An 18,180-nucleotide genomic window follows, 5' to 3' on the forward strand; every position below is an offset into this window, starting at 1 on the left:
CATTTCCTGTCAACAGAAATTTTGCTGCCCATTGAAATTGCCCGAAGCCCCAGCCTCGTCGAGCCCCCCTTTGCACGCCACTGCAGTATATCTTACTTTGTTGAAGCAAATTGACGCGTAGCCTTGCGTTCTGTTCAATAAAACCCTCCAATTAGCACTTGATAATTCTGCACCGAAGAGTTGGGTTCAACTTTATTACTTTTATTTACTCATCACCCACATTTTGAGCCATAGTCAATCTATCAAAGCAACAGCGAGTGTTTTGCACATTGTTTCACTAATTCACTGGGGCTATTGGCAAGTCCCTTCATGCCACTAAATGGCAGCTGATCACTCCTCGGAGCACACCCCCAACCCCCAAATGATTAGGGAGGGACCAACCTGATTGTTTCAGTTCAAAGAAGTCTGTGTTGATTAGAGGACTCGTTTTTTTGTCTACTTCTTGTTGGTCGTAAAGTTATCCAATTCTTTCAATACGATTAAAGCACGGGCTTGCCACTTGGGGTTAAAATCTCCCCTCCACATATGGGAAATGCACGCTTCTTTAAAAGACATTATTATGTCAAGCTTGTCTTTTCGATCGAGTTAAAATGAGCGCCCCCCCACCCCCAACTCCCCCCGCCCCTCCTCCTCTTACACAGGGTCTCTAAACGCGCTCCAAAATTGCCATATGAAACGAAAGCTCACGAGTGGAACACACTGGAGAGCACACTGTTACATCAGATTATTGCAGATATTTATGAGATTACAGCATTCTCCTGTTCGATTTTTGACAAGTGATCGATTACTTCAATATCTTTCAGAGCCGCGCCTAAACACGATGGTTCAAACCGCGACACGCGCTTTGGGGATACTGCTTCTTTTCCTGACTTGGAATTGTGGCGTTTTGTCCTTCTCCAACTTCTCCGTGGACAACGAGGTGCGCTCCAGCTTCATCCAGCGCCGACTGAGGACTCAGGAGCGCAGGGAAATGCAACGGGAGATCCTCTCCATCCTGGGTCTCCCTCATCGCCCGCGACCCACGCACGTCCACTCCAGGCTCAACGCTGCCCCGTTGTTCATGCTGGACCTGTACAACACCGCCTCGACAGACGCACCGCACACCAGATATTCCAGCTACAATCCTCATTTGGATCTCCAGGCTTCCAATATTTTGAGGCTGCAGGACAGTCGCTTCCTGGATGATGCTGATATGGTCATGAGTTTCGTCAATCTTGGTAAGTTTAATACTTATTTTTTAGTTTCTTTTTCTGTATTTGTTTGGTCTATAGTGCCTAAATATTAGAATTAGAATTCGAAATCCCTTTATTGTCATTGTACTCAAGTGTGCAACGAGATAAATATGAGGCACGTGGAAAAATTACAGCACATTATCAGTAGTATTCTTTACAAATAAATACAGTAATGAAGTCATGACTACATTGAATTTAATCAGTTCAGCTCAATTTAATTCGGTTTTAGGTTTTCCTGTCTCTGTGCCACACTGGTAATCATAACAATGAATTATTGGTGAGATGTCCACCATGTGTCATTTATTTAAAATCTTTTTCATGGCCAGGTGCAGTGATGTGTGGTGAGGTTCATGACATCCATTCCACAACAATATGATAGCAAGAACAGCAAAATGATCTCTTATATAACGTCATTGTTGATCTTTCTTCTTTTTTTTTTAATTAATTCTAAAGCATGTGGTCTTACCTTTATATTTAATGTTATGAAAGCTCCAATTATACAATTACCCACGTCTCTGGTATTATAATATATGAATTTTAAACGAACCAATCCGCGTGAAAATCGGTTTAGAATTTGACAAATTCATTTATTGGGGCCAAGCACATGCCTGACACTCACATTTTAATGATGAAATTATCAGATTGAATAATAAATCAATAGACCGGAGACCTAAAATGGAAAATAATTAAACGTGATAATTAATATTAATTATTTTTTTAAACTCTTCACATACAGGGTGAGGGGCACAGACTGGCTCTGCCTCACCTGCCTGCGCTGACTTGCTGGCACAAATTAAATGACGATGAATATAAACACATATACCCTGGACTGGTCGCTAGTCAATCACAGACAAACATTGCACTCCTCTTTGGGCAATTCAGAATCAGAATCAGATCCAGCAGGTGACACTGGTGTGAAAATAGCTTGCAGTAGTTGAATATCATAATGGTTCTTCCCGTGTGAATACAGTTTGTCTCGTGATAATCGTAATGCTATTTTTGGGGTCACATCTGTGACTTTCACTCGGACTATGTTCCTGTCAACATGTCCTTTCGCTGCTTTATGAGGCGGAGGGGGCCCAATGTTTTTGGAATGTGGGAGAAATCCCATGCAAGCATGCATGCTCTTGACAAGGCCCAAGCTAAAATTCATTCACAGAAACTTTGACTGGGAGGCTGACATGCTAACTACATGCCTTGAACGTCGCTGCCCTTAAATTAAATTGGCTATACATTTTGTGTGTGTGTGTGTGTGTGTGTGTGTGTGTTTTTCTTTTTCACATTTCTTGAAAGCTCTGATGCAGAGCTTGCCGTGGTTAGTTTGGGTGTTATTCTGTTGCTTTTAACATTTTATGTAGATTAGTGATAGACCGATTATCGACCGGGCTGATTATCGAGGCCGATATTTCGCATTTTGCCGATTATCTGCGTCTTTTTTTTTTTACTTTCAAGACCGATAAATTAGACTTATTTTGTCTCGCTGCAGCACACATCTCTCTCTCTCTCTCTTTGTCCCTCTCTCTGATGTGCTCGTGACCCGGCCTGCAGAAGCAGATTGGTCCTTGTAGCAGCCAATCAGCAGTAAGCTGCCTGTTTGCTTTTTCACCTTGAGTCACACGTACTACGGGGGGGGGTCCCGCAAGCATAGGAAGGAAAGGAAACAGACTTTGCCGTATTTTTAATAAATGTCAGTCTTCTATAACTCACAATTTATAACAAAAACTATTTGCCATTGTTAACTTTTGGAGTTTTTATTTTTCAAAATTTTGACACCATTTTAACCCTTTTTTCAACAAATGAATATCAGCTTCAAATATCGGTTATCGGCCTCCATGACTACTAATAATCGGTGTCGGCCCTGAAAAAAGCGCATCGGCCTATCACTAACGTAGATTCCATTTTCCAAGCCATCTAAACAGTTTGGGGCCAGGATGCATGTCGCGTTTCCTCCTGTAGGATCGTTGCCTCAAGGCCTGGCAGAAGGTTAAAGGCTAATTGGGAAGAGATGACGTTTATTTTAACGAACTGTTTACACTCTCGTCCATTTGGTTTAATGTAATTGAGTTTGAAAATATACACGCAAAATCAAGAGCCATCTGAGATGAATAAATCTGAACGAGCAAAGCATAGCATGTTTTTTAAATTTAGTTTTATACACGTGAGAATAACAGATGAGCTATGAAAACAGATGTCATGAATGCCTTTTTTTTTTTTTTTGCGATCATTTTACTACGTTTTTAACTTGGGGCCTCTCATTGTGCTGGAGCAGCATGGTGGTCCCCAGATGATGGCTTCAAGACTTAAATGGATTATGGTATTTCCCCTGTAAAGATCACAGCATCTAGAAGATGAAGGTATATCCTGCAGGTGGACTCCGCTTTGTGTGCTAGTTTGGTTGGAGGTGGGCGGCGGAGGTGGAGGAGGAGGGGCTTTAATGAAGTCAACATTGTTAGAAAGGGTTTATTCATATACAAAATGTGTACAGTGCTTTTGGAGCCACACCGAATTTATGGTGGATTGCACTTTGTAGTTCTGAATACACACATGGGGTGCAGTATTTTTTTGCAACTGACAGACTTAACAGCTTTTCTTTAGAGGAGGAAAAAAACTAAAGAGCTGAAGTCAAGGCACTTGTACGAAAATCACTGTCATTTTCCTTATTCGGTACGCTCGCGCTGAAACAAGCGCATGCAGGCTTCCATCCCTGCAAAGGTTTTGTCGATGAGACGCCACAAATGTCAAACTTTATGAATCTGTGCAAATCCTAAACAAACAAGACACCGTTTGGAGCAGATGTATTTATACGGGGTGAAAGGGGGGCGGGGCATTTGTTTTGACAAAGTCCTCTCGGTAACTGTGATAATCTGTAAGAAAACAGTTTGGAGTTTGTGCAAAGCTGTCAAACTTGTCAACACACGTCGGCTTGAAACGCTGCGATCGGGGCGTAAAGTGTTCTCTTGAGTAATACAAAAGTGGAGCTTCGAATGTTGACGCATTTGATATTTTAAAGTCCTCGCAAAGAATTCCCAAGTCATGTTTTGTTTTCTTTATTTCGCTACCGCTCCGATACGTCAGCACGCCACCCATGCTGTTTCTTCTTCTCCGAAAATCCCAAAACGCTTCATGGACGCTCCGTGTCTGTGTGGCCCCAGCAGTGTCAGGGGCAAAGTGAAGTGTTGAAATCCCTCCCAGGGGGAAGTTTGCATATCTGAGGTCTGATCTTTGCAGCTAATGGTCCCTAACGTAAACACGCCAAGTCCTTACAAGCAATTATTGCTTTCATAAAAATACCCCCCTTGCTCCCTTCCAGCATTTAATTGCGGTCACACTAACGACCGGCAGGGTTCCGAATGCACAGCGGAGCGAGCGCGCTCGTGTGTATGTGCGTGCGTGTGTTTTTGCGGCGTTGGAACTGTTTTGAAAAGACCGTGTCAATGTGTGTGAGGCCTTCTCGGGGCTGTGAAATTAAAATTGTAGCGGTGGCGGCGTTTGTGTTCTGATGTTACAATGATGTCAGCAGGTTGTTCCAAGCTGCCGACCGCTGCTTGGCGGCGCACCTTGGGCAGAGACCTTCGGCGCTCTTTCCAAGGACAAACGTGTTGCTGCAAAAAAAAAAAAAAAAACACCGGCAAGTGTCAGAAAGCTTCGGGGTCTTTTCTTCTGAGCGCCATTCTTCTGCAAAGTCTGAGCGAGGTTTCATCATGGCGGGGAGGAAAAAGCCACACCGCCGCTGCCGCTTGACGTCTATCCTCAACAATCAGCGACAGTTGATACATGGGAAAGGAATCAGCGAGCCGCGGGTGCTGCACAATCTGGCAGCGACATGAATTGTGTGGATTTCGATGCTTGATGTGAATGTGTTTGTAAAAGCATGCTGGCAGCTGCGGTTTTCCGGGCAGCGCCTTAATGGGTCTTTTCTTGTGGCGCACACATGTGGGAGCCAAATTGGGTGCCGGGTGTGTTTTTCTCCCTCGTATTGGCATGTATGGCAGACTTAAGTGATGTTTAGATCAATCACGTCGCAGACTGAGGCGAGAGTTATTTTTTCTATTCCTGCTGCGGCGTTTCCGAGACGTGGCGAGAGGCGACACACATCAGAGAATTGTTGTAGTCGCCAACATTTTGGATAGAATTTGACATCGTCTGTTTTGGCATCTCACAGTGGCTTAATGTTCTGTTTGAGAGGCAAATGTTTAGTGTGCCGCCGAAGGTTTTTCAAAGAATAAACCACAATTCATTTGTGTTATTGCGATCGAGCGCCTTGTAAATTGTGCGTAAAAGCCTCAATCAAATGTTGTTGGATAACTTCTGCCAGATGTTTGATGTGAATCTATCAAAAAAAAGTATTTCCTCATGTCTATTTTTGTCTTCCTGACAGTTGATCAGGATCAAGAACTGCTTTACCAGAAGCACCAAAGGGAATTCCGATTTGATCTTTCCCGTATTCCGGAGGGAGAAGCTGTCACGGCGGCAGAGTTGAGGATTTTTAAGGATTTCATCCAGGAACGCTATGAGAACGAGACGTTCCGAATCAGCGTCTACCAAGTCTTGCAGGGGGCGGCGCACAGGTAAGCAGCTTTGTCATGACGTTATTTTTATTTTATTTTTTTCGTTATTTTTTCGTTATTCTGGTCACAACTATGGACAACTTAGCGTGTTCAAGCAACCTAACATGCATCATTTTGGAATGTGGGAGGAAACCGGAATACCCGGAGAAAAGCCGCAGGCATGAGGAAAACATGCAAACTCCTCACAGGAATGCCGCAATCAAACCCACAACCTCTGAACTGTGAGACAGATGTGCGTGAAGTTGTCCAACGTGCTGTAAGAAAGGGATTTTTATTTATTTATTTATTTATTTTTAATTGTATTTATTTTTGTTGTTGTTTTACGTCCAAAGCTCAAAGCTCTTTTTTTTGGAGGGTTGGCTCGAATGGCTACTAGCTTATCAGCTCAGCTATGAAATTTGCTCAAATTACCTTAAATAATGTTATTATGAAATATTTTTTAATTCATGACGTTCTTTTGCCATTCAGCTGCCAGTGTTTATATTTTCAAATGATCACCTCGGGAACATTCCTAGAAAATCACAATGCCCCATCACTTGTGAGCTATTGTTAGAACAGGTCCAAGGAGTTACTCATCTGGTCCTCGAGGGCACCCTCGTGCCCTCTATTGACAACCTACCCCTGATTATACTGCTAATTATAATCTCAAATGGGAATTTGAAGCCCATTTTATCAGCATAAAACGATGTTACAGATTTTTTGATCATTATTATCCCAAATGATTGCAAAGAGCTGCTTTTCCACGGTCAGCGTACTTGACTTGCTTCTGTCAGCACGCTGGAGAGACACACGGCGGAGGACGGGACGCGTGTTTTTTCATCGGTGACAGTCGGGCTGATGAGGGCAAGACCATTGTCATTCGCAGACGGCAGGCGCTTACGTAAAGGCCACTCGGCACAGACGAGCAGGCGTCAGGACAAAAGACAGACGTCTGCTTGAGGGTCGAAAAAAAAATCACTCTGGAAACAAAAGCTATTGTCTGCGAAATCTGCCTTGAAGCGGACACGCTGGTTGTTGGTGCGAGACCACACACAATTCAGACTTCATTTTTCCTCAACAAGTGTGTTCATTACGAGGTTGTGAGGAAAACCATCACATTGCTCCTGATGCGTTAAGTTGCCGCTTCATTTTTTTTTAAAGATAAATGATCGTACATTTATCTTCTTACCAATTCTAGCAGCGAAGTGGATCTGTTGCCGGTGGAACAACGTGAGGTGTGGGCCGCCGAGGAAGGTTGGCTCATCTTTGACCTGACTGCCACCAGTAATCTTTGGCTGGCCAATCCAGAGAACAATCTGGGCCTGCAACTGGTCCTGGAAGACAACCAAGGTCAGTCAACTTGAGACTTTGTGCTCGTGACGTCATACGATGATAATGCGATTCCACTGCAGGTCATCGGAGGAGCCCCAAACTGGCCGGCTTGTTAACAGGCAGCCGAGCACAAGAAAAGCAACCCTTCCTGGTTGCCTTCTTCAAATCCAACGAAGTTCGCTTTCGTAACATCCGCTCCGCCCACGCCCACAGGGGGCGCCATTCGAACCGATCCAAGCCGCAGAAGACCGTCCAAGATGTGCTGAAGGTGGTCGAAGCCGCAACAGGTGTCCTGGTCGCACATTTTCACATTTAGACAGTAGAAAGATGTAATTCTTCATATCTTTACATTTTCAATATTAGATCTCGGCATAACTAAAGATGGCTGTAAGAAACATGAGCTGTATGTCAGTTTCAGAGATTTGGGATGGCAGGTAAGGTGTCCATTTTTTAAAAAAAAATATATTCTTATATTTGTCATGTGTTTTACTAATTCCTTATCTGGATTTCCTTCCCTTCAGGACTGGATCATTGCACCAGAGGGCTATGCCGCGTACTACTGCGAGGGCGAGTGCGCCTTCCCACTCAATTCCTACATGAACGCCACAAACCACGCCATTGTGCAAACTCTGGTAGGTCTCGGACAATCACCGTTACCGCAAATCTCAGGCTCTGTGACAACGTGCGCAAACTACTTTATGCGTCTTCTCAACACAGGTGCACTTTATCAACCCGGGAACAGTGCCCAAGCCTTGCTGCGCTCCCACGCAACTCCACGGCATCTCTGTGCTCTACTTTGATGACAGCTCCAATGTCATCCTAAAGAAGTACCGCAACATGGTGGTCAGGGCCTGCGGATGTCACTGACCGCTCATCGCCCGTTATAAAGGATGAGCTCATTTATGAGGGATGTTAAAAAAAAAAAAAGGAGGAAGCGGTGGAATCGGAGAGAAGAAATGGTTTACAGCCTATGTCACAGAGTACGCTTTTATCTGTGGGATTATATTTATGACCAGAAACTGACCACTGGTTGCTCAAAAAATGTTTTTTTTTTTGGGACTGCTTATTTTTATGTTCGCAAATATGCACTAAAATCAATCTGAGCAAAGATACTTGAACTGGTTTAAGGCGCAGTTACCACCGTTCGTTGTGACCTTTCAACCACGAGAGGATCCAACTCAATTTCCTGCGCGGAAGTGTACGCTTGATCGGGAATTGAACATGACCTCCCATGTGAGCAACACTGCACTGTGTGTGTTCTGGAAATACTGAGGAAGATCCAGACGGCCGTGAACGTTTTCCAGGACTGCTCATCTTAGACCAAGTTAAGGTGTCAATGTTCCGCGACATGTCCGAGACTGTAAATAATATTTGAACCCGAATGAAAGGTTTCGTTCCTCGGTGCATGTTTACGTCAGATTATGAAAGTGTCATTCATGCAAATGAATTTTGGACCGTCTGACATTCTGAAGAAGGCTGAGGGTATTATGTCCATTGTCACGTTTCCTTCCAAGTCGAATAAACTGAAGTGTTACAAGAAATAGCATCGAAGTACAGTTTGAAGTGATCCAACCATCCATCCATTATCCAAAGCGCTTATCCCCCATGAGGGTCACGGGGGGTGCCGCAGCCAATCCCAGCTGTCGTCGGGCAGTCGGTGGGGTACACCCTCAACTGGTCGCCAGCTAATGGCAGATCTTGAAGGGACCAGGAATGTGGACTGACAGCCATGTGATTAGATGTGACAGGGCTTCCAGTTTCCAGCCGGATGGATGCTTGCAAAGCAGTTCGCAGAGGTCTCCACAAGGGGGCGTTGTTGTTCTTTTTCAAGTGCAGGATGAAGTCTCGAATCGCTCACTCACTCAGACGCACGTTTGGTGCCATTACAAGCGAAAGTGGTTCGAGTACATCCAGATTTAACCAGACCTTCTTTTTGACCCGTGTTGGGTTTTTTGGGGGGTAGGACTATTCTAAATTGGAATTCAACAAAGTGCTTTGAAATAATACTGATTGTTTCATACCTTGATGTGGTCAATGTTATTATATGACATACGCTGCACATTTTTTTTAGGCCCATAAATATTTATTTCATTGTTGTATACAGTCCGTGCAAGCTTCAACTACAGCAGGTATGTTCCCAGTTTAATTTAAGACACACACACAAAATGCTTTGTGAACGTGAAACCTGAGAAAGCCATTTCATGCAACTGTCATGATGTGTTCGTTGTTAGTCGCTTTAGAATTCCGTTTATTTTCCTCGTGTTCCTTTGTCTGTTTGTCTTATTCGGTGATTGTCTCCACCTGTGCTCGTCGTGTTAGCCAATCAGCCCCCTCAGCCTCTTGTGTCTCGTCCAAGTGTTAGTCATTGTCGAGGCACTTTATTTGTGTTTGTTTGTTGCATTTGCTTTCGTTCTTTTTTTGTTGTCCTCCGTCTGTGTTTTGGCTTGTTTGTTTGGATTCAGTCCAAATTACCCCCCCCCCCACCCCAATTTGGTGTGACAAATGACTTGCAGTTCTGAAGTACATCCAAATGTTTCATTTTAGTTGGGAGGAAAAAAAAAAACAAAGTAAAAGGAGACGTGGGTGTGGAGCAAGACAAGAATAACTCCAAGGCTCTCCTTGGTATTTTCCACTTGATGACATAAATTCCCTCTTGTCAATCTCTTTCTCTCTCTCTTTCTTTCTCTCTCTCTCTCTTTGCTCCTCCCCCCTCCTCCTCCCTCCTTGTTGTCATTGGTCAGCTGATTGACTTGACAAAGCCCCTAACTTGTTTCCTTTCCCATCCGAGGGGCTCACGAGCCACTGAGGAGCAAAGGCGAGACCCTTGCACTTTGGCGGTCGGCATCAATTCCTCTGAGATGAAGAGGCAGTGGGAGATGATTGACATCCTCTCTTCTGACTGCTAAGTCATCATCATCATCATCATCATCATCATCATGAGCACCTCATCCGGCAGCCTTCACAGCAAACGCCTTTCTTGTAAGTAATCGTTTTAACTTCTCAGCCTGGGGAGGACTGGTTGCTGAGATCGGTCGGGATTCCTTAGCAGGAGGATTGAATGGCAACTTCTCTACATAGGGGGATGTTTGTGTATGAATCTGGTCACGACAGAAATATTTTATCGTTCATTTTACACATTTCTGTGATCCTTGCAGGATTTGATTTTTTTTAAAATTCCTCATTTTGGTCATAACTGAATTTTAAGCACAGAATCTGATTGGCTTCAAGGGCTACCGAAGCGGTTCGCGAGACGGACGTAATGTGTGAGCCGGTGTGACAGCTCATCCGCAGCGTTGAATCGCTGCAGCTGTGTTGACGCTGCTTGAAGTGACGGCACCGAGGAGTGCTCTGGCAGCCAAACTCAGACAGGAATGTTGAATCATCAGCTTGAGTAATGGTCACGAAGCTAGTCATCACTGGTACTGGGACTCGAGAAACCACACAAACTTGGTCCATGGCCTCTTATTTCAAATTGGATTATGGGATGCCATCGGAGTGCAGTGGTTTTGTTCCTCAAACTCGCCGCTTCTGCGAGGACTTACGCAGGCCTGAGAGTGATCTGGCGCGATTAGACGAGGCTAAGAAGGATCAAGCCGTGACTCCGGCGAGCCGGCGACCATCTGTTGCTCTGCTCCTCGATCCGTACTTCACCTGGCTTTGTGTTGATTGCCGTGTGAGAGTTGTCGGAGGAACTTTTGCCAGCTCTTGTAAACATTTCAGAGTCTGACATCAGGAGGGAGACACATTTGAGCAGGAGTAGCCTACTTTGTGTCTTTTGCCTGCAAGTATTTGAACAATCATTCTGAGTCTTGTGATGATACGCCACCAAAGTGGTTTTGAATGGCATTTTAATTTTCTTTCGAACATAATTTGAGCGGTTGCATGTCACAAACCAGTACTTGTAGCGTTGCAGTGTCTGAATTTTTTGGATTAAAAAAAACAATTTCAAACGCTGTATTATACATGAGTGCAGTGTAATGATGAAAAACCGTCACATTTTATAGGCCTTGAACCAGGTGTGGGCAAACTACAGCCCGGGGGCCACATGTTCAACACTTTAATCCGGCCCGCCCAACTTGAAAAAAATTAAATGAATAAACCTTGTTAATGTTTTATTTTCAAAATACTGTGGTATGGCACCAAAATATATCTTAAAATGAATAAAGTGCTGTTTTGCTCAAACTTAGAAATCTCTCACACTTGGTACAGTATTTGCTGTTTCATAACATTCAGCAGACTGTACCAACCAAACGATCTGTTTAAAGAAATAAGCCCTCGATATCACCGAGTTCCTTAATGAACCTGTCAGTCTCCATAAGTGGATTAGGAAATGCAGCTAAAACGGTGAATGTGACGGCTGATAAATCCTGTGGCGCTTACGGAGGGCAGTAGGGCGAGACGGTGACCTACAAATTTGTTGACACTCTCTGGATTTGTCGTTGTTTGGCTGGTAAGACGAGGCTGAAGTGTATTATGTGATCCTGGATGGAACACGGTTATTGGGTAGAAAATACATTAAAAAAAATGGGCACCAATTTATACTAAGAGAAAAAAAACAATGAAAAAAGAACAAAATTCTCAGAGAGGAAATAAAATTTCTCGTGTGGTTTTCCTTCATAAATGCTATTTTCAGAACCAAACGCAAGCGCATCATCTGGCGAGGCAGTTATCTGGCCTGACCTTCTTTCTCCTTGTCACAGAGGAGCCAGCCGAGCCGATGATGTCACTTATCCGTTGGACACGGAGAGGAGTTAATGGCAACCCGTGGGCGACAGCGAGGCCTGACGTCCGTGCATTTAGCCCCCAGATCAATGTGTTGCCTTTGCTCTTTGTGCAGTTGGCGCTTCAGGGTCCCGTCCTTGAAAAAAAGTTCTGGAGTGGCCTGACTTGTTTACACTGAAACAGAGATGGCAAATGGATTTGGCACGTAGGGGAGATGCTTTTAATCATTTGCAGGCAGTTTGCTCACAAATGATTGTGTGACCCCGATGATGTTTAAAAAAAAAAAAAAAAAAAAAGGGGGTTTGAAACAATCTACTCTGAGAAAGTCAAATGAAAGTCCAAGAGGTTGGATTCATTCATGCTCCGCTACACCTTGAGTGCTTTCCTCTAACTTGAATCATGTTTAAGCAGTCCGGGTCAATTCCCTTCACTTCAAGCTCCGCTTTTATGTAGTTCTGAATAGCCTTCCCCTTGGAAGTGGTTGTCCGACTTTTTTTGTGGACGGGCAGAATGGCACGCACGCGCGCACGCACGCACGCACGCGCGCGCGCACGTCCGGCCCACACCGCTGCTGTGTTCCATCTTTCTGCCTGTTCCTGTCACTCCGCATTTCCAGCTGGTCCTGAGCCCTCAACAATGACCTTTTCTTTCTCAACTCCCAAAGCACATGCGGAGGGAAGGAGAAAGGACGCGGAAGATTGCGAAAAAGGCACACCGACACATGAAAGACGGAAAAACACAAGTGAAAAAAAAGCATGCAAATACGAAAGGCGAATGAATCAATGTTGTCAAATAAAACACAAAAAGTCTAATGAGACTGATAATAATACTAACATCAAGATATATAAATCATGTATATGATTGTGGTGTCCAATCTTGAATTGTGGTTCTCTCAAAAGCGGAGGACTTTCTCTAATAGACTGCTCTTCTCAGAGATATTCGACAGTAAGTCAGTCGAGGCGAAGTCAGCGCCATCGATTGCAGTGATTCAGTGGAAAAAAGACCTGGAGTTGAAAGGCAAAATCAATATGAGGATGCACAGCTGGAGCTAAGCTTTAACTCGCTATGGCTGGGTTTTTTTTTTTTTTTTGAGGAGGTAATTGATGAGGCATTAAGTCCGTGTTAAATGTGCGTAAAAAACTCTTCATCGCCAGACCTGATGTGTGTGCCAAGATTCGTGGGTTTTCAGACAGGTTTAGACAAATCTCAGCGTAACATTTCCTGACAACCAGCAAGTTGCCACGGTGACGGCGTTTGAAGAAATAGAAAGTTTTGACCACTTTTTCATCTTAAAGAGGAAACACTCAAAGTTCGAAGACAATTGGACAACGTCTTTCGGAGTTTTTTTTTTTAATTGACCTCTATTGAATTCCAAAAAGGGACCATAGTCATGTAAAATCGTTAAGCGGCCACTTCCTTGAACAGTTCCCATATTGCATCAATGTCTCCCCCTTGTGGTCATGGACGGTATCCACCTGTGCTACTTCGGTCTACAATGGACATTTGGACGATTGAAATTCTTGACCTTTCCACACGCACTGTAATGATCTTTTTTTCTTCAATGTCCCTCTCAATATTGCTGTGGTGTATTTGCACATTTTCTGTTCAAATAAGAGCAAACACTTCAGCACTGAATTAGGTGCTTGCCACCAGAGTAATGAACCAAATGCATTTGATGGATTGGAGTCGATCCAAATATTAAACTGCAAATATTAACTAAAAAACACTCCTGCCTAACTTCATATCTGTACTTCCAGCGGAGGCAGAACGAGGGCAGAGGATTCCAGATATGGACACAAATCATCATCTTAAAATAAGAGAGAGGCAGCGTTTCTTCGAGGAAGTCTTCCAACACGATGTGGACGTCTACCTCTCATCGGCGCACCTTTCTATTAGAGACTACGCAAGACGTGAGCTGGAATGCCCGCAAATGTATTTATTTTCCCTCCGCTGACATGCACACTTTTAACTTGTGCTCTCTTTGTAGCGCCCATCGGTAGCATCTCATCCATGGAGGTCAACGTGGACTTGCTGGAACAGATGGAGCTGATGGACATCTCTGAGCAGGAGGCTTTGGATGTCTTCTTGAGCTCTGGCGGAGAAGACAACGCCCTCAATGGCACAGTGTCAGGTAATGGACCGGGTCTCAGAACGTGATAGTACGACATCACAAACGCACACCTCATTTTTTTTCTTGAAACTTAAAGCCAATGGAAACAACAGTCCCGAGGGCGTCATCACGAACGGACTCCTTCGACATGTCCAGGAGGGTTTTGACTCCAAATCCTGCGTGTCCTCCACATCTTCTTCTGACAGCCAGATGAACAATGCCAATCCAAGTGAACCGTGTGGAGTGATTTCCCGGGATTGCGTCACATGGAGCAACGCTGTCAAGAGAACAGCAGCACCACCACCAGAGTGAGGAGAAAAGTCTGACTTGATCGGAAAGTAAGCTCCCCGCATCAGAGCACCGCCTGCCGCCATACAAACCGTAACTTCACCCCACAAAGATCACTGTCTTGATCTTTTTCATGACCTGTTTCAGTGAACAAATTAGTCATGAAACGTCACCCGCACTGATCTCATTTTATCTATGAAGACCATTTTCTGTTTTGTACAGCACTGAGTAGTGAAAAATATGAAGCTAATTTTATTAAACGCTCTGAAGTAGCATTGTTCTTCCAATTAAGGGTTTCTGGTTTTGCCATGTTTGTTGATCAATAAAAAGAGGTACCGTATTTTCTGGACTATATGCCGCTACTTTTTCCTTAGATTTTGAACCATGCCGCTAATACAACGGTATGGATTGTCTGGATTCTTCTTTCACCACTAGGGGCGCTCTATAGTTCAGAAAATACACTAAATCTGTTTCTGTACCTTTATGTGCATTCACAGTGCAAAATTGTTCTGTACCTGCTTTGTGGAGAGTTTTCTCTTTCTCCAATAGCAAGAGAAGCTGCTGATTGATGATAAACTTCACATCAATTTGAGGAACTGCGTTAAAGTCTCAGATGATAAACCTCATTCCCAATGTAGAGTCATTCAAAATCCGAGTGGAACGGGCAACCATCTATTTGCAATCCACCTCAAGCATAAAACTTTCCCAGTGGAATTTTTGCACAACGTGGAATAAAAAAAAAGTGTATTTGTGCCGAATGATTCCCGAACAAATGAGCCGGGTGTCGGTTCATCACATTTAATAGCAACTGCTACACGCATCTTCACCGTTTCACAAACATTGCAGGCAGAAGAAAACAAAAGTAGAGTCGACCGTCCCTTCCATTTGGGAATATCCGCCAAGATTGATGTGGACAGTCAAGCATATAGCATAACATGACAAAATTAAATTGCATGCCTGATACTTTGTTCAAGGACACGTCTGGCATTGCATGCTAAAGTACAAATTAATCCATCCCATTGGTATACAACTGCTGGAATAAAATAAATCTCTCCCATTTTAGAAAATGTACACTATTACTATCAATGCATTTGGAATAAATGAAAAAAAAAAATGCTTCAAATTGAAAAAGGGGGAGGCAATTCTTAAAGAAGTAGAAAAGCACAACATCTATTTACAGAAAATAAAGCGACACTTTCACACTCGCCCACCATCAATATTGGGGAGGGGGCGCTTTTCTGCTTTGCTCTGCCCTTTGCGGCCCCGCCCCCGGAAGCCTCTGCCTCTCAGGAAGCGTCCCTGCACGCCGAACGTCTCCAGGTTCAACTTTTTCTCCTCCGCCCATGTGGTCCTCCTGAGGATGTTAAATTGTGATGAAAATTAAAAACATGAAAGAGGCAAGGAAAAAAAAAAAAATAAAATAAAATCACATTCACCTCGGCTTCATGTCTGATGGGATGTTGTCAAAGAAGCCCTTACTCTTGTCGTAGTACTTATCCCCATGCGTGTCCTCCTCCTGTGTACACGGGCTCTCAGGGACCTCTAACGAGGACACCTTAACTGCACCGGGGGTGGGGGGGGGGCAGATCAGCATTTGGTTTGCATTAATGTCATTGATTATATACATTGAAGCCCCCACAATTAGCGGGGTTAAGTACGGTACCAAGACATGCCATGATTAGTGAAAATGTAGTTGACATCCCCCAAAAAGGTTTATAAATGTGCCTATAAGAGTCATAAGATGGCTGCGCAAGGAAAACAAAAAAAAAAAAAATCTAAATTAAAGGTAAATTTTCTTCAGCACAGAGATGCCATCATAGCAATACTTGGTGCTTAAAAATAAATTTGGTGAGTTTTCCAGCCAAATAATACACATCCCACTCCTAAAAAAATAAATAAAAAAATGGGCAAATTTGCAAAAGCCAAAGTGCGAAAACGCGAGAGCACACTGCACACACCTACAACCTCCTTTGTAAGATCATCTTTAAACTGAGCATTTGCTGACTCAAAATCAAAATCGGCCTCAAACTTTAAAGTTTTAGACTTTGAGTTCTTCACAAGCAACTGGCCTCTGCTCCAGTTTCTGGCCCTGCGACTTCCTGCACAGAAAAAAAACAAAAAAAAAAAACACATTTGCTGTACATTCCGACAATGATTTGGCGAATACTTGCAAATATCCGAGAAAACTAAAATGTTAGCTTACCTTGTTTTCGCCTTTGTTTTTTATCTTCAGCGCTTTGGCCTTGTGTCTCGCTTTCACTTGGCTGGGATGCCGTTTGATCTAAAAGAAAGATGGGAATTCAGATGAGTGCTTTCTTTTAATTAAAAAAAAAAAAAGAAGAAAGAAAAAAATCTTACAATCGGGGACATTCTCCTTCTGAACTTGGGAAACAGCGCGCTGGGCCGGACGAACAGTCTGCCTGACCTGCTGCAGCGGAATTGAGGATTTCCCTTTTTTCAGAGCACTGCTGGCCAATGGCACCGTCTGAACGGCTTGCTCTACCATAGGAGCTCTTCTAATGGGGATGCCATGAAAGCCTGGAACTGCACAAGCAAAATCTAAGAAGAGCCAACAGAAAGGTAGGCAAGCAGGCCAACGAAATACCTAGACCCTGAGCTGCGCTGTACTGCTGGTTGAGAAGAGAGCTGGCGGCCAGTTGATTGTAGGTGGGCATCATGTCTTGGTAAGGACTCCAGCGAGGGTGATATCCACCGGGGGAGCTTCCAAGAGATGACTTAAAACCACAAAAAAAAGTGGACATATGGAAAGCTGAGCATTTATTTCATATCCAGCTGCGGGACCATACACCAGTAGCCTGACATTTTCCTGACTAGAGAGAGAGGCACACCTGTACAATAGCAGGATCTCGAGGCGGCCCATGGTGCGGTTTTGTTGGTTCAGACACAGTGATGTCCTTTATGTCACTCCCTCGAAATATTATGTATTCATAAACTTCATTTTTAGGTGGAAGCGGACTGCCGGTGTGACGGTCCTCCGTCCCATATGATTTGACTGGTTCAAAATGCACAAAAAAAAAAATCATCAAGTTGCTTCTTCAAGATCTCAGCAGACATTTGATACGAATTAGAACTCACCTTTGGCCAAAGCAACCGTGGACCTCTCCGTGTCCACGTAAGATAAAACACCTTCATAACGAATCTGCGCTTTCGATATCAGACTGATTTTGCTGCCGATGTAAGGAGTGCCGCCTCGGGCGCTCATGTTAGCAGCAGATGGACGAACGACGAGAGAACGATAGGAGCGTTTATCTGAGGAACTGGACACTTACTTGGCGAAACTAGCGGCACCTGTGTCATTTATAAGATCGTCAAGTGACGCAATTCGGTTGGCTGGCAAGCTGCATTGGAGGCTTTGATTCATTAGTCGGCCCACTCCGATATTCGAAGAAGCGGAGGTTTGGATGGTTTAGAAATTTCAATAGAATTAAATAGAATAGGCTTACAGTGCACTCTCTGAAGCAAAAGTACTCAGAAGTGTAAAAGTGGAATTTCAACTAATTTACTTATGCATTTAAGTAATGGAAAAAAAGGTAAATGTGAAAATGGTACAAAAGCAAATGTTAGGTTTTTCTTTTGTCATTACAACACACTGAACACAAAGATATTTTTTTCAAATAAAATACATATTTTGATCCGAAGTGGTGAGGTGGTGCCACAGCACCCTCTACTGGTCAGTAGCTGCTGGAATGGACATAATTTTGTTCGCCACCTTTTTAATGATTGCGCTGGTATTTTTGTTTAATATTATTTGAGAATTTTTAACTCAATAAATGACAAACAAGAGACTTGTTACTATAAAATGAACGATATCTGAGAAGGTAGGATTCGAAATGGTTTTGGGTGACTTTTTATCCCTTTCGCGCATGATCGTTCATTTTGTTAAGTATGTATTTTCTTTTGTTGATTTCGGAATTAAATGTCCCTTTTT

At 43.6% G+C, this 18,180-nt stretch overlaps 3 protein-coding genes across 3 annotated transcripts; 2 read left to right on the forward strand and 1 right to left on the reverse strand.

Annotated features, from left to right (window-relative positions):
• Nucleotides 1-695: 695 nt before the first annotated feature.
• Nucleotides 696-8,686, forward strand: LOC148326802 (bone morphogenetic protein 7-like). Its single transcript, XM_088310006.1, has 7 exons — nucleotides 696-1,217; nucleotides 5,611-5,800; nucleotides 6,978-7,129; nucleotides 7,192-7,398; nucleotides 7,475-7,545; nucleotides 7,633-7,743; nucleotides 7,829-8,686. The coding sequence occupies exons 1-7, from the start codon at nucleotides 740-742 to the stop codon at nucleotides 7,976-7,978; spliced, it is 1,359 nt and encodes a 452-aa protein (XP_088166132.1). The 5' UTR covers nucleotides 696-739; the 3' UTR covers nucleotides 7,979-8,686.
• A 252-nt stretch (nucleotides 8,687-8,938) lies between these two features.
• LOC148326803 (dysbindin-like) lies at nucleotides 8,939-14,571 on the forward strand. Its single transcript, XM_088310013.1, has 5 exons — nucleotides 8,939-9,240; nucleotides 9,900-10,090; nucleotides 13,591-13,743; nucleotides 13,821-13,964; nucleotides 14,041-14,571. Exons 2-5 carry the CDS (start codon nucleotides 10,048-10,050, stop codon nucleotides 14,253-14,255), a joined length of 555 nt encoding a protein of 184 aa, XP_088166139.1. The 5' UTR covers nucleotides 8,939-9,240; nucleotides 9,900-10,047; the 3' UTR covers nucleotides 14,256-14,571.
• A 444-nt stretch (nucleotides 14,572-15,015) lies between these two features.
• Nucleotides 15,016-17,545, reverse strand: LOC148326804 (protein LSM14 homolog B-like). The gene is made up of 8 exons (XM_088310012.1): nucleotides 17,328-17,545; nucleotides 17,081-17,244; nucleotides 16,837-16,966; nucleotides 16,590-16,775; nucleotides 16,435-16,512; nucleotides 16,190-16,330; nucleotides 15,668-15,791; nucleotides 15,016-15,585 (listed from the first exon to the last, which is right to left on the reverse strand). The coding sequence occupies exons 1-8, from the start codon at nucleotides 17,452-17,454 to the stop codon at nucleotides 15,429-15,431; spliced, it is 1,107 nt and encodes a 368-aa protein (XP_088166138.1). The 5' UTR covers nucleotides 17,455-17,545; the 3' UTR covers nucleotides 15,016-15,428.
• Nucleotides 17,546-18,180: the final 635 nt, after the last annotated feature.

The sequence above is a fragment of the Idiotropiscis lumnitzeri genome, chromosome 11 (genome assembly GCF_059441095.1).
Source record: "Idiotropiscis lumnitzeri isolate Australia: NSW breed Sydney's pygmy pipehorse chromosome 11, RoL_Ilum_1.0, whole genome shotgun sequence".
Lineage (NCBI taxonomy): Eukaryota > Metazoa > Chordata > Actinopteri > Syngnathiformes > Syngnathidae > Idiotropiscis > Idiotropiscis lumnitzeri.